This window comes from Sander lucioperca, chromosome 12 (assembly GCF_008315115.2).
Source record: "Sander lucioperca isolate FBNREF2018 chromosome 12, SLUC_FBN_1.2, whole genome shotgun sequence".
Classification (NCBI taxonomy): Eukaryota; Metazoa; Chordata; class Actinopteri; order Perciformes; family Percidae; genus Sander; species Sander lucioperca.
The window spans coordinates 8,395,404-8,411,849 of record NC_050184.1 but is presented as its reverse complement, the minus strand read 5'-3'; the positions used below and the strand labels follow the sequence as shown (position 1 = coordinate 8,411,849).

The 16,446-nt window shown below is 38.2% G+C and overlaps 1 protein-coding gene and 1 long non-coding RNA gene across 2 annotated transcripts in view; one reads left to right on the top strand and one right to left on the bottom strand.

Annotated features, from left to right (window-relative positions):
• LOC118496511 overlaps positions 1-16,446 on the top strand; it is a 29,875-nt gene that overhangs the window by 5,094 nt on the left and 8,335 nt on the right. The gene's annotated exons all lie outside the window — the stretch shown is intronic.
• LOC116040918 (taste receptor type 1 member 1) lies at positions 7,945-12,329 on the bottom strand. Its single transcript, XM_031286655.1, has 6 exons — positions 12,148-12,329; positions 11,576-11,891; positions 10,666-11,394; positions 9,652-9,858; positions 9,192-9,312; positions 7,945-8,873 (listed from the first exon to the last, which is right to left on the bottom strand). Exons 1-6 carry the CDS (start codon positions 12,327-12,329, stop codon positions 7,945-7,947), a joined length of 2,484 nt encoding a protein of 827 aa, XP_031142515.1.

Here is a 16,446-nt window from a genome sequence, read left to right as displayed (position 1 = left end):
CCACTTATAGTGAAAGTGTTACACCTGCAAAATGTTATTAGCCTACAACAGCTAAACCTACTTTTTTTCAGGCAACATGGGCAGTTACGCTTTGGTTTATACAGCCTACATCAAACACCAAACATGTAATGACGAAAAGCATAACATTTTGCGATATGTTACTTGGGAATTCTTCGACTATTGTGCGTCGCCAGTTTTTGTCTTCATACCAGGCGCGGTGAGGCACCGAGGAGAATCGCGGGCCGCCCCTTGTCCTCGGTCCCTCGCCTCCCGATTTTCCACACTACTCCCTGAAAGGGGCGAAGGCTTGGGAAAGTTATACGAGCTGAAACAATGTATTGACTCTAGGCTCACTGCAGCCCACTGCGCATCTTGTGCTCACACACACAGACCATCTGAAACATACTAAATGGGGGTGCATTAAAGCTAACATTATAGGCTAGACACCCACTTAAGGGATGCTCGGTTTTAGCACTAATGGTAAGGGTAAATGTGTTCATTGTATAATTCACTCTATAGATGTGTGATTTTTGCTTGAGTATTTCCAGAAATAAAGACAGAAAGTACGTTTAGATGGTGCGTTTGGAAAGACACGCGAAAACGCTGAGAAAACCATTGCCGAAGTCTTCTTTCCTGATCCGGTACACAATAATAACCTTTATTTATAGCACCTTTCAAAAACACAGTTACAATGCGTGTGTTAAAATGACCCGGGTAAAGGAGGGGCATTTGTATTCAGTCTGTGAAGAACGCGCATGAAAAGAGGCCAGTTTATAATAGTGCGCCATTGATCTTTTCTTTTGGTCTGCTTTGTGACCACAAACGTGTGGGCATCAAAAGATTCCCTCCACTTCTAAAGTTAACCAACATACTGTTCTCTTCATTCCGTTTTGACAAGATAAAGTAGACGTCCTGTACAATCTGCTGTTACATGTGAACTATTTCATTAAAAGCTTTAAATTGGCAGATTAAAGTGTTGATTGCCACCAAGGCCCTATAGCCGTTATTTCCATGCTGTTGCTTAAACTGCGTAATCTGTAGCTATGCTGAAACAATAGTAGGATATTTTCGTTTATTACATTGCATAACATAGGCCTAGTTCTAAAATCGATAGATTTCTTCAATAGTTAAGACTGGATTAATTGACCATGAAGTCATGATTAAAACCGACTGCAATCGAAGCACAGGCATGTCAGGCGTGTCAGAAGACACTAATTGCGTAAAATGTACCGACAACTCGCGGGCCACAATTGTGGTGTTATTTACTAAAGGATTTAATCGGTATGAAATTTGCCCGAGGTGCTCTGGTGTAAGTGAGCTTTCAGGTGTCTTTTGTCCTCTCTGGACGCCACGTTATCTGCGTTTTCACGCTTAGTTTTAACACAAGACCGTGAAGCGGTAATTTTAGGAGTCGTGGCATCACAACAGTCGCCTGTCTTGTCATTCTGTGCCATAGAGTAGAGATTTCACCGCTGATTATTCGGTATAATTTCAATTAGTGTTGGCTCTCTGGGGTCTACAGTGAAGGAATGCAGTCAGGCTTTAAAACTGTTTCCCTCTAATAGCACCTCACTTCTCTCAAAAGTCATATAATGTCATCATCTATCCATAAGAATAGCGCAACGAGAAACTTGTGTCCCAAGTAGACATAATAATGCAAGTGCCATTAAATGACAAGTTAAGTGTTTGTTTTAAAAAGGGCTCTTGCTCCACTTTTCAGCCCCAGGTTATTCATTAACCCTATCGGACCTTTGTCATGGATGCCTGCCGGCGGGGACCTGACAATGCTGCTGTAATAATTGGACTATTGGGGAACTTGTTAACAACAATTAGTGAAGCAATTATGCAATTACTGCAATAAACTATTTGAGGGAAACTGAGACATTTGCAAGCCAATTGTTAGGCCTATAGGCTACCAAACGGTATAATATGCAGACATGCAAAGATGATCTACACCTTCTATTTAGGCTACTTTATGTAGATTGTATGTTTACGAATAACAAGAGATTACAAAGAAAACTATGTTTGAGCAACATGCATGTTTATACTACCTTTGCATTCTGATGGTATCAGGCATTTAAACATGTAATACCTGTAAACTGCACGTCATTGTATTTTGCGGAACATCATTTAAAAATTACCAATCTTGTAATCAATTTCGTCGGTATATTGTAAATGTATGCAATAGGCTACCATGTCTGCATGTCATAGAGGAGCGCTGTTAAAATATGCAAATACAGGCCCAAAATTTGGCGCACCGTGAGCGGAGCAAATCGATGTACCGCCTCCATTCAGATGGACCCGAGGCAGTACTGGTGTGACCAAAACGCTCATTGTGAGTAACAAGGTCGCAGTAAAAAGAGCAGGTACATCGACAGGTGCACTGGAAAAATATTAGAAATATATACAGGATGTCCTGAAAAGCCACGCGACGGACCTGTTGACGAAGCTCTGATCAAACATCAAATAGAAACGGCATCATGAATTTCTATAGACTGGTCCTCGGGTTATTTAAAGACTTCTTACTTTGGTTTGGGAATACAATGGGCGCTCTTTGCCCGTTTGTGCCGGGGTTACCGCATGAAAAGAACTGGGGTGCACATTAACATCGCTTAAGGTTTTCTCAAGGACCGAAATGAACTGACTGGAAAGTAACTTTATAACTCGCTGGAGGATGAAGCCTTTGTCGAGCTCTAAACTGAAAGACACAAGTGCCTAACAAAAGGGGAGCGCCATTGTTAAACACTAAAGCGCATGGGTATGGATGCGCCTTGAATTGCAAAACATCTGCCATTTACTCTGAACCACTTGAGCAAGATTTGAATAAGAATAGCCAAGCACCCTTAAGCGCACTGTATTTAACCGTGCGTAAAACAACAGTTACCAGGCATATGACCAACGCGGAAATTAAGCGTTTGGTTTGAGATAAAAAACAAATCAAAAAACAAACCTCAGAGGTCATTATTTAGTTTTTTCTGTATATTATCTTACTTCAGGACCTCAGACTCACACTCCTGATAAATCGACACGATCATCTTCCTAAATTACTTGTTTGCAATATTAATGTTTACTGTGTACTTAAAAAGTTGTCTAAATGTAGTCCGCGTGACGGTATTTTAGTTTCAGTTTGATGGGTTAATGAGTATGAAGTAGGCTACATATATGATATCCATCTCTTTACGCACAACATCCGCCTCTGTAGATCAAACCCACCGTTAGTTTTGAACAGCACACGGACTAAAAATTAACTCCAACTAATTGTCATTGATGAAAGGGGCCCGACTGTGTTGACAGTGAGTCGATTTTCAAGTCCACTCAAACATAAACTCACTTGGTCATTAACTATTATCTTTGTTAATAATCACATCGATATCCTCATAGACAGGGCCAACAATGTATAGTGGTTTTTCAAATAAATTGCGACTCATTCTCAGCATAATTAACTGCGGAAGTTGGGCTATGGCTAAAGTTTAGGCAAATGGGAAGCTAGATCTCTCACTAGCAGCAGCCCTGAGGGGCGAGGGACTTGTAGTGTATTCATTGAAAAAAGACAATTTTAAAGGCAAATCCCATATGGCCACCAAACGCAAATGGCCTTCACTTAAAGTGCATTTTGTTTTTGCTTTTTTTTTTCGCAAAAGGAAGGACCAGTTACTGGTCAAGTTTTTCCCAGGGGTTTCCCTTTCTCTGACCAAAGTGGAAAATTGAAAGGTACAAGTGAAAAGCCATGGGGCGTTCCTTCGATTATCCTCGCTCTATATTTTGTAAAACAGAAATATGCGTCCCCCTTGGCAGAAACCCTGCCTCCATCGATTTGAACAAAATAACAAATAATAATTAAAAAATAAATAAATAATCAATGCATGTTAGTCGTTATAGAATACAAACATTTTGCGTTTGTGTAAGTCTCGGCAATTTAGATACAGTCGTTTTCAATATTTAGACTAATTTGAATTTGAAACTATATCATCTTTAAGTAGGGTTATTTTAACCAGGCTAACATTGTAGCAGGCTACACACATCTTGAACATCTCCCGATAGGATTAGTCTGGATCAATACGCTGAAATTCTGCGTGACAACGTGTGTGGCGAATGTAAGTCTAAAATTGGTATGAAATCGTCAATTTGTTGGTGTCAGCGTTCAGCTCTCCAAACGCGCCATATGCCATGCTAAGTGGCACTATTTACCAATTCGTTCCTAGTTTCACGGTCCATCCTCCCCTTCTCCTTGCCAGAAAACTGAATAGCCACAACAAAATGGCAATTTACCCTCTGGAATGGTCCCATACCCCCCGCGGCAAGGCTCTTTCCGTTTCACTTTGTGGGGCACCCCATCCTTACTGAGCATCACAGCGTGAAACTTTGACTTTCAAATAGAGGCAGAAATTGGTCGACAGTCAGCAGCGTTGCTGACGCATCACTTGGGTCCATGACATAGGCATAGGCTACTGTCAGTAAGTAAACCTGTCAAAAAAATCGAAAAAACGTTAGCTTCATCTCAAGGAATTAAAGCAGACATGGAAAATACATGGTCTGCATTGCAACACCACACATAGACCAACACAAGGGTCAAGGTTACATCACCATAGCATAAATTAATAACTAAATGATGTGCAGCACATCAGTTTCATGCTCTGGATTTGAACTATGTTAAATTGCATTGTCTCTAATCTATAAAATTCAAATTCAGATCCCTGACACACACACACACACACACACACACACACACACACACACACACACACACACACACACACACACACACACACACACACACACACACACACACACACACACATTATTTGTGACCAAAAACTTATTTTGATCTATGACCAAACAATCAATAGAACATCTGGCAAAGGCATATCACTGTCTGTATAGGTATTTAATACCTCCAAATAAAACACTGTTGTCTCCAAATCTGTAATTACAGATGTAATTGCCAGCCATGAATAGGTTTGTGTATCACTGCATAAATTAAGATGTAATTAATTTCCGAACCAATGTAGTTCCAAGACTGAACAAGAAGGTTGGCAATGAATAAGAAAAATTGGTAACTTCAGGTGGACCCATAAGTGGTTTTATTCCCACTGAGGTAACCTGCTCCAGATATATGGATGGTAGCAAATGGTAGTCTACCTGTCACAGCCAACATTACCTGTGATTATAGAGGTGGAAGTGCACCATGCAGGCACAGAGATCATTTTTAATTTACACAAACATTTACTGAGAGAAAAATCGATTCAAACAGTGGAAACAGAGGCAATAAACACAGATAACGGCATGCATCAAACCTGGAAAGGAAGTTAATCATCACTTCATACTTTCATTAAGACTTAAACTGTCTATAAGGGTACAGAAATAAACTGACATGGACAAAAACAAACATGCTATAGCATACAATACTGAACAGCGTTATTTATTAGTCCAGTGTATTACTTCAGTATGAATCAACTGTTGAATTTATATTTCAACAAAATGGTGTACACAGAATGAATACACTCTTAATCTGTTAAAAATCTGTACAAAAAATCATTTTGCAAACATATTGCACTCTCCATCCCCACTCTAACTTTAATCTCAATCAAATAGCTTTTTTTTTACTTAGTATTGTTAGAGCTGATTTTACCTTTAAACTTAATTCACATCATCCAGTTTCTAATATCACAGTCTAATTTTTAAGGCAATGTCCCCATGGAGAATATGGCTTAATGATCGCACTGAATGGGTGAAAAATTTAACAGTATGTTCATTATCAGGCTTTGACTTTGATGAAAACTGACATTAGAGGAAAAAGAAGTCATAGAAGTACATGGTGGAACTGTAATCTGGCCTGTAGACAGCATCATTGTGAAGTTGTGCCATCATGTGGTGAGATTGGCGTTACAGCAACCTCAAAAAACTTGAACAAAGAAAAACACACATTCCATTTGTTTGTTTTTATTGAATCACCTTACTGTTACACAACTGTAGTACTAACTGTACATGTACATGGACATATCTGAATTACAGGGCCTTAACAGAATTAACTTAAGTAGATTGTCACTAAATGCCCTAAGGCTGTTAACAACAATAACATGTAGCCTACATTGATAATTCAGTGATAATGTACTCCTACCTATTTTATAGCTTATGACAATGCAAGTACTTTTTTTGTCTCCTTGTGGAAATTCATTTTTAAGTTGAATTTCAATCCATATGTATGTGCGTGACAATTTCTTCTACTTAATTTAGAATTTTAGCATGGATGATTACATTGCAAAGGTCAAGCAAGGGAAGAAAAGTCTAGCAAGAAGGCAAGGCAAGGCAACTTTATTTGTATAGCACATTTCAGCAACAGGGCAATTCAAAGTGCTTTACATAAAAACGATTAAAATATAAGAATAAAAGTTACAGTGCAGTATAATAAATTAAACATTAAAGAGCAGTTAAAAACAGTTAAAAATATAAAAGCAGATAAAATACAATATTTTATGGTTCTCATTAATTAGTGCACATATGTTTCTTATATCAAAAGATGACTAGTGTATTTTTAGTAGTCTGTGAGTTATAAAGGAAAATATAATTTTTTTACTATTGCCCTCGGTCTCCCTGACTACAGATATTAGCCATATAAAGGCTACTTAGAATATTTAGCAAAGTCTTCTGTTTAGGACTGTATGTTGCAACCATCTCTGAAGATAGACTACATGTGCCTCTTGTTTGACTATTTTATTGTTTCTTATTGTTTTTAACATATTTCAAGGTTGTTGTTGTCAATAGATTCCTCATAAAAAACATCTGTATCTGAAAAAGATTAGCTGACAACCCTTAAAAGAAAAAGTCAAAAAGACAAATATTCATTCCTATTTATTTAATAGAATAGAATATCTTTATTGTTATTGTAAGAGTTTAAGAGGATTAAGAGTTTATTACAAAATGCTGCATTGCAAGTATTCAGGCATGGATTGGCCATCGGGAGTACCGGGAGATTTCCCAGGGGGCCGGTCTATTTGTGTGGGCTGAATCGGGCTGAATAGGCTGCACTCCGGTCGAATACTTTTATTTTTTTGATCGGCCCGTAAAGAAAAGTAAAGATCAAATCATTGACCCACTTGTGTGTCTTTCATATGAACACTGGCCATTCACATCCTTGGTCTTTGACCGACCAGCCCACAGAGAGGAGAGAGATCACATGATTGGCCCACTCCTTTGTCTCAGCTGAACACAGGGAAATCACATCCCACTATGACCCACTTCCATCCATCCTACCATAGGGAGCGCATTTAAGTCCCGCTCCCAACGGCGGCGAAATTAACTCCACCAATTGCTGACAGCTAGCTAAAAACGAGACTTAAGCATGTCAAATGATTATTTTAGCACCCTTTGTCTACCAGAGAGGACACATTATCTGTTAATAAACTAATGTAAGTTGTGTATTAGCAAGCAGACTAGTACTATAACTCTCTGAAGTATCCACATTCCACTATAACACAAGCTACATGCTGTGCACAAAATGCAGCTTTAGTTTAACTTACAGACTTTTCACCTCAACCTTTAGCCATCTTGCCATCAGGAGCCAGGCAGCCTTTTTGAATCAGTGAGTACATTATCATACTATCTTACTTACCACTCAGCTAAGTGAGAGTATTAGGGGCTGGAATGCAGGGTTCAAAATTAACTTTTTGTCCACCAACCAAATGGCTAGTGAATTTTAAAATTTTACTTTTTTTGGCTGGCGAGTCAAGCAAATCTACCAGCCACTTGCACCATTTACCAGCATTTGGCTGGTAAATGATGCTAATGTTGAACCCTGTTGGTATGCACATGTGTTGAAGGGGAGTGCAAGGACGGTTGGTGTCCGGCTGACTGTGGTGGGCTGGTCTGGGTCTCAAAGGACCCAGGTCCAGCCCTGTTCACGCCTGAGGCCATTTTTCTGCCTGTAGAGACGCATACTGGAAGCTGCTACTGGCTGATTGTTTTGGTATAATTCTGAATGAGACCTTGGAAGTACTCCTGTGTGTTTTTTTGGGGTTGAAAAATTATGATGTAGCATTTTGGGAGGAAATACCACAACAGAAAGGAATAGAGACTGGAGAGAACTGCCAGAGCGTTAAGAGTTTGGATGTACTTGCCACGGTACAGAATGTATACAGTGGCAAACATGATCCAGGTGAGGATCAGCAGGAGCAGGCAGAAGGTTATTGCTTTGGCCTCATTGTAATTTTTTGGGAGGTCTTTTCCCATGTAGGAGAAAATAAAGCCAAGGGAGCACAAAGATAAAAGTAAAACCACAGAACCAGAGAATGATTTGAGATTAATATCACAACCAAGTATGATTTTGTCTCTGTACCAAGAAATGTCATCATAGGGCTTGGGGGGGAAATAAGTATAGCCGATAAGAAGAAAGAGTGCCTGAGTAACAAATGCCACAGTGATGACCAGCCATTGTCCATGATATTTTATCCACCAACTGTGGAGCTTGGGGAACTTGGCGGCCATTTTGAAAATGCAAACAATTTGAAAAGAGCGCACAACAAAACATGCTAGACAAACAGTGTAGAACAAGAGAAACGGTAAGAATCTTAAGATACAAAAGGAAATTGTTGGCTTACCAAAGTAAAAGAATATACTAAGACTACACAGGCTGAGGCAGCCTAAAATCAGGAAGCACATTGGTCCCCCAGCAGATCTGACAACAGGTGTGTTGTAGTTGATAGCAAAGAGAACAGACATGGCTAATGTGAGGCCCACCAAGGCCGAGGCCCCGACCATGATCAGTATAGCCCCACTGTCTGTGAATGGGATGTACTCCACCACCCGCAGATTGCATGATGTACTTCCTGCTGCTGACCATTCTGTCTCCTTACAGTTGATGCACTTGTAGGGATCCTCTGTTTTACAGGAGAGAAGGACAGTCAATAAAGTTAAACGTTTACTTTTGGAAAAATACCAGACAGCTGAGGATGCAATGTTACCCTTTTCGTTAATCTTTTATATTGTATGTTCTCTTAAGATTAGCGTTTGTTCAATTAAAACTTGCTTTCATTTTTTATAGTATTAACTAGAGGTAATTTTAACAAGACAGCAATGTATTGCATGATGAAAGGAAACTGTTTTCACATGCATTTGAAGATGAAATTATCCGTCATCTCCAATCAATGCCAGCATTGCTTTTACTCATTTTCTTCCTCTGATGTTTAATAATTTACCTGTGCTGTTGACATAAGTTCCAGGAGGACACATTTCACAATCAAAGCAGCATTTGTGGATTCCATTTAGCTTTTTTGCATATCCTGTATGACATTCTGGGGAACATAGTGAAGTAGGCACCTGCACAAGACAATTATTTAGCAGCATAGTAAGTGAAGCAAAAATAATACTAATTAATACTGTTAAGAGTGGAGGTTTGGTAACCTTCATTTTACAGTAACAGAAACTTTGCACATATCCCTGCAAATTACATCACGAACAACCACCATTTCTTGATGTTCCTGATTTTGTGATTTAAGCCTGTCATGGCTATTAACTGTAACTTTGTACACATTGTGCACTCAACCAAAAATAATATTTGTATACTGTATATAAGCTGTTGAAATATTGTATTATGCTGCACATATAATAATAATAATAATAATAATAATAATAATAATAATAATAATAACAACTTACTTCTCCCTTTGTGTACCACTCAATTTGGGTACTGTTGATGAAAGAAGTGACCCGTGGGTGAAAATAATAAAAGCCAATTTCCTCTGCATCACCACTTTGGTTCCAGAAAACTATAGAATATGATCCAAACTTGGGGTCCCCATTGTCATCAAACTGAATTCTTTGATTTAAAAGTGTGAAGTTTGATTTCTTCAGTTCTGCCAGAACCTGATGTGGGTACACAACGTTCAGATGACCATTACATCCATGTGTTCACAATCAGTAGTGGAAGAAATACTATAGATCTTTTAGTTTAGTAAAAGTAATAATACTGCATTGTAGAAATATTACAAGTACTGCATTCAAAAGTTTACTAAAGTAAAAGTACAAACGTATTAGCATCAAAATAGACGTAAAAGTACTCATTATGCAGAATGAAGAATAATAATATATATATCATATTATTGGATTATAATTGTTGATGCATTAATGTATTCATCACTTAAATAGCTGGTAAAGGTGGAGCTCATTTGAATTACTTTATATCCTGCTTGGTATCTTCATCTATAATAATACATAATAATGTATTAGTAGATTATATTTTGTATTAATAATCTAAATCTGAAAAGTAAGTAAAGCTGTCAAATAAATGTGGTGTAGTAAAAAGTACGATATTTCCCTCTGATATGTAGTGGAGTAGAAGTATAAAGTAGCAGAAAATACCAAGTACTCAATACTCAAGTAAAGGACAAGTACCTCAAAATTGTACTTCAGTATAGCACTTGAGTTAATGTACTTAGATACATTCCACCACTGTTCACAATGGGCATTGAAGGTGTTGATTAAATAGTTTTCCTTTAAAGATAGTGAAGGGTAAAAATCTAAAAAAAATCTGCTACATCTATTATATATAGTAACAAGGCAGACTAATAATATGGTACCTTCTAAAAGGCTTATCATTAAGTTAAAGGAAGAAAACGAACAGAAACGTACATGAGCAAAATCTAAATTCTCAGATTATTGGTATATACTTACCATGTGTGGGTATACTGTAATATTGTCATTACATCTGCCAGATCCACATTGCAAGGCATTATGTAAGGCATGAGCGATGGCATATACAGCAGAATAAACAGGAAAAGAGTAAGATGGATCCACATTAAAGATTTCTTCTGCCCTTAGGCTGCTGCAGTTGCAAACCTGATTACAAAACTCCTGCTCTCTTGCATTTTCAAAATGAGTCTGGCTTTTGGAAGAATAGATAAAATCCCTGAAACCAGGTATTGACACTACAGGCTGAGACACTCCAAGTACAGTTCCAATATTTTTGATTTCTTTTTGTTCCTTGTAAAGCATCTTGTCTAAGGACCATCCCTCATCTGCTATCCACACCTTGTTAGTGACATTTAGTCGTATTGCTGACTTAATGAGAGCTTCAGCAGGCATTCTTGGAGCCAAAACAATAATGACATTTATCCTCTGTGCCTCTATCTGTTTAAATATAGGGGAGTGATTTGTGTTGTAGTTGAGATCTTGGGTGTATGCCAGGCAGATCTTAGTGTCCTTAATCCTCTTTATGAACAATTCCAGTCCATCTTTGCCATAATCATCGTCACTGTTAAGAAAAGCAACCCATCGCCAGTTGAACTTCTGCACAATGTTAACAATCACTTCTATGATGTCTTTAGTGGGATGCACTGTTTGTAGGAAAGACGGGAAATTCAGTTTTGTTGAAAAGACAGAACTAGAAGCTCCATAACTGACCTGTTAAAAAAAGTCACAAAAAAATGCATTATTTTTCAGTGAAAGATTTTCAAATGTAACGTCAACGTTTTATTTTATTTTTTATTTTTTATTAATTAATAAAAAATAATGATATAGTAGATCTGTTTTTAATTACTTTGTCTGCCAATTTTGTTTTAAACAAAATACTTGGCAAACTTACCATAGGAATGAGATCTGCCATGAACAGTGGGGCTACAGTCATGGACTGAGTGCTTGTAAAGGGACCAACCACTGCCATCACTTTGGACACATTGGACTTCTGTGCTTGATGATTGTGTAGTTCATCCCAAGGTTGGATCAAGTCGTTGACTGAGATAAGTTTGAGAATATCTGGAAAATTGTATCTATCTGAACAGTGATCAAAAATCTCATAGCCGAGAGATACATTTGGCAGGAGGTTGGTAGAATTATTGATTTCCTCTACAGAGAATCTCATCAACTGAAACATTCGATAATTTTGGAGAAGGAAGAGTTGACTGTGAACAAAAAAAGTACAACAGGAAAGTGGAGTTTACGGACTGTGGAATTTTGTGGAATTTACACATAATTTGTTTCAGTGGGGTGTCAGAACCTCTTACAGCAACAGTTTTGACTGAGTAGCTAATAGATAAAGCTATTGGTCTAATGTTTGTGCCGAAGCTCTGGAATGAACAAAATATGTCTGTTACACCAGGCGTTTTTCTCTAGTTTTTACTTCAGAACCTATCCACTCAGATTTATTGTAAGACTCACCTGGAGCAATCGATGGCTTCTGGTCTATCTTGGTAAACAGGGACACTGACACGATGAATATTAAAAAGTCCACCTAACAAATAATCTCCTTCCAGCCGAAACTCTGAGGCTGGGACAGTGCATTGAGCCAAGGCATGTAGAAATGTTCCCAGTAGACACAGCGAATCACAAAAATGTTTCATTGTTGTAGCTACCGACCTGATGGGATTTCTAATGGAATTTGCCTCAGCCTTTAGTAAGTTATGAGACTCTGGTGATGGCTAACCCCCAGTGATCATTTCCATCCACGAATGAAATGCATACCAATAAATGGTTGGAGGAGAATACACAAATCACCATGCAAAAATAATCTAAACTGCTGCTGCAGAGTCCCTGTGATATATACACAAAGGGTTGAACAATCATTACCAGCAAGAAAGTGTAATGCCTTAACCATGAATAAATCTGGTAATCCATTTAAACAATTGAGGAGTTCCCTAACTTTAGCCATATTGACAAATCCTCTTTAGTTTTTAAATTCACTCAGTGTGACAGATATGAGGGTGACAAAAAAAAGATAAACGTAAAATATGTCCATGTTTAAAAATCTTTGCCACATGGATAATTGCAATCAGATGCAAAAAACATGAAAATTGCACTCAGCTGAAAAAGTCTTGCATGTTTACGTTGTAATATCAATGGAAAAATGCTTAGTGCTAGTGACAGAAGTAGCAACAACTGCGCTACCGCATGCTCTCTGAGGCTCTCTATTAAAGGGATGGTTCGGAGTAATTTCACCCTAGGGTCCTTTGCACCATGACCTCGGGCCAAACACCCCCCCAGAAGCTTTTTTTCTCACATTGGGTGAGTTAGCGCCATCAGCCGAATGGCTTAGTGCAGGCGCCAAACAAAGGTGTATCTCGTAAATGACCCCACTAATAATGCCCAGAATGGTACCAAACTTCTACAGTAGTACAAATTTAATGATTAAATAAGGTAGTGTCTCCAAACTTACCTCAATTATAACTTGTCTCCTACTAGTTGTACTACAGCACTTACTTTAAAAAAATAAGTTAAATTAATAAATATTTTTGTTGTATCTCTTTTCGGTGTTGTAGTTTGTAGACGGTCCCTAAGCACTTGTCTTACTGCCGGTAGCAGTAGCAACAGAGAGTAGAAGCCATCAGGCAAGTGTTATTAAATAAACTCCTGGTGTACTTACAAACTTTCCAATGCCTCATTTTATGAGTACAGAACCTAATTGTTAGCCTGACAAGCCAGACCCACATCAAGATGTTGGGTCTGGGAACTCACCATTGGCAGGGTTCAACACATCTTCCTTTTTTAAGAATGACTTCAGTGCTTAACTCCAAGTTTTCCAGTGTTGCGGCCAAAGCCGATTCGAAAGACCGCTGTTCGCTAGCAGCAGCAGCCATCTTCTTTGTTTTCAGGTAGCAGGGAATTCACGCAGAACCGTCGTAACTCTGCCGTCCTTATGTTAAGCCCGCCCACCGACTCTATACACGATGTGATTGGCCTGACCAGAATTTGTTTTTTTCAGCTCGCCAACGGAGAGTTGCTAGACTGACCCTGGCTGCAAATTACATTTGCGGCCGCTAGGGTCCGTCTAGATTTCTAGGCTACCGTATTTGTACTACTGTAGAAGTTTGGTACCATTCCGGGCATTATTAGTGGGGTAATGAGATACACCTTTGGTTCCATTAGCACCTGCACTAAGCCATTCGGCTGATAGCGCTAACTCGACTGATGTTAGACCAAGGGGAACAAGCTTCTGGGGGGGTGAAATTACTCCAAACCATCCCTTTTAAAGTACAATCATCAATAATCACACAGAGCTAACTAGTTGTAGTTAGGTAACTCAGCAAGGTGAGGTGCTCTTAAGAAAAAGAGTGTAAGAACTGAGGTGAGTATTTGTGTGTAGACAGGCCGTTTCATACATCACTACAGGTCACGTGGGGGCTTGATGTTCCATATCACGTGTGTTGTACCATGTGAATCAACTAAAAGGGAACACGACATGATGTCCAATCCATTAGCTACAGCAAACTCAACATTAATGTTTGTAAAAAAGGGTTTGTATCCTATTTCTAAATTCAGACCATGATGTACTAATGGTATCACATTTGAAAATTCAAGTTTTCATCTGCAACTGTTTCCTGCACTCACACATTGTTCAACACATTGTCTTCCTTCCACCCTCAAACGTTTGTCATTGCATACATAATGTTCAGCAACGTGTTTTTTCTTGATACATTATTTTTAGAACTACTTAAACAATTTAATGCTGTTAACCAACAGCTATTGCTGTTGCAGTGAAAGTCTCAAAATGAAATGGCCCTTTAGAAGAAAGTTATACAACAAGAATGATCTCACAAGTACAGATGAGCGTGTAAGATCACACAGGATTGTCACAAGCAAATACACACACAAAAAATGAAATCAACCCAGTATGTTTGGTTTATGGTAAATTACCACCTCCTCTTACACACCTCATCCCTGCATAATTTACCATTGGACCACACATTTCACATGTCATTTGAAATAGGAAAATTTACAATGACTCAGCAGATGAATATGATCTATACCACTAGTTTAAGTATACAGTATAATAAGGGTTAATATACAATAAGGTGGGTACAGTGTACTTCACAATAGTGTTTCTTGCAAGCAGTCATTTCTGTGATGTTTGCACTTTCTTTTCAAGGTTAATCGCTTTATTATCAACAGTGTAGCTGGTACTGTGACTGGGATTTTGTCTCCTGGTATGTTAAGATGATGTTTGACTTTCTAGATAGTGCAATTTCTTTTTTTTTGCCTCCGTAGATCCATCTCAATTTTTAATTACACACTTCTGATACAAAGATTTTCTAAAATGGATTTCAACTCAATGTGGAAACAGAGGCAATACATCCACGGGAATTGCAGTTAGGCATCACTTAGAAAGGAAGTTAATCATCACTTATACTATACTTGCAACCTAATTTTAAGCTCCCATTATATGATTAAAACTGTAACACCAGAGGTAAAAAAATAAATCTGTATTGACATTTGAGGAAATGTAAGCCAAGTATATAAGGTCTAGCAGTAGTCTAGCATGTACGTAAATCAATCAATCAATCAATCAATTCGTCACATGAAATCCTATAAAATCAGTGAAATGTAATCCCGTCAGTTTCTACAATGTATGCATTAATAATAGTACAAAGTAATAATAGTAACAGTAATAATAAATATATGTGTGCAAGTGTTGCCTTATGTGGTGACATTAGTGTTACACCAAAAAACAAACACATTCCAAAAAAGGGGCAATACTTAACAACCTAATTGGAATTACAACTACCACTGCAATGATAGAACAGGATAGGAAAATTAGATGCGGTCTACTAAATATCAGATCTCTGTCTTCTAAAGCAATACTAGTAAACGAATTGATATCCGATAATCAAATTGATCTATTCTGTCTAACTGAAACCTGGCTGGGCCATGAAGATTATGTCAGTCTAAATGAAGCCACTCCTCCCACTCATATTAATACTCAAATTCCTAGAGGCTCAGGCCGAGGAGGGGGAGTTGCAGCCATATTTGACTCAAACCTGTTAATTAATCCTAAACCTAAACTAAATTATAACTCTTTTGAAAATCTCGTTCTTAACTTTCAGCATTCAACATGGAAAACAGTACAGCCAATTATATTTGTTGTTGTCTACCGAGCACCAGGTCCATATTGTGAATTTTTATCGGAATTCTCAGAGTTTTTATCATGTGTAGTCCTAAAATCAGACAAAGTACTTATTGTAGGTGATTTTAATATCCATGTGGACGTTGACAGCAATAGCCTTAGTACTGCTTTCAACTCACTACTAGATTCAATTGGTTTCAGTCAGAGTGTGCATGAGGCCACGCACTGTTTTAACCACACCCTTGACCTTGTGCTGGCATATGGCATCAAAATTGAAGACGTAATAGTATTCCCGCAAAATCCTTTATTATCAGACCACTTCTTAATAACTTTCGAATTCTTACTACCCGATTATACGAAATTAGATAAAAGCTTCTACGCTAGAAGCCTATCTGACAGTGCTATAGCTAAATTTAAGGAAGATATTCCAACAGCACTAAACTCATTACCGTGCCGTAATATAACAGAGGATCTTTATGTAAACTTTAGTCCCTCTCAAATTGATCATTTCGTAGACGATGCTAAGGCCTGCCTACGGACGACTTTAGACTCTGTTGCTCCCCTTAAAAAGAAGACGATGAAGCAAAGGAAACTAGCACCTTGGTATAACTCCCAAACTC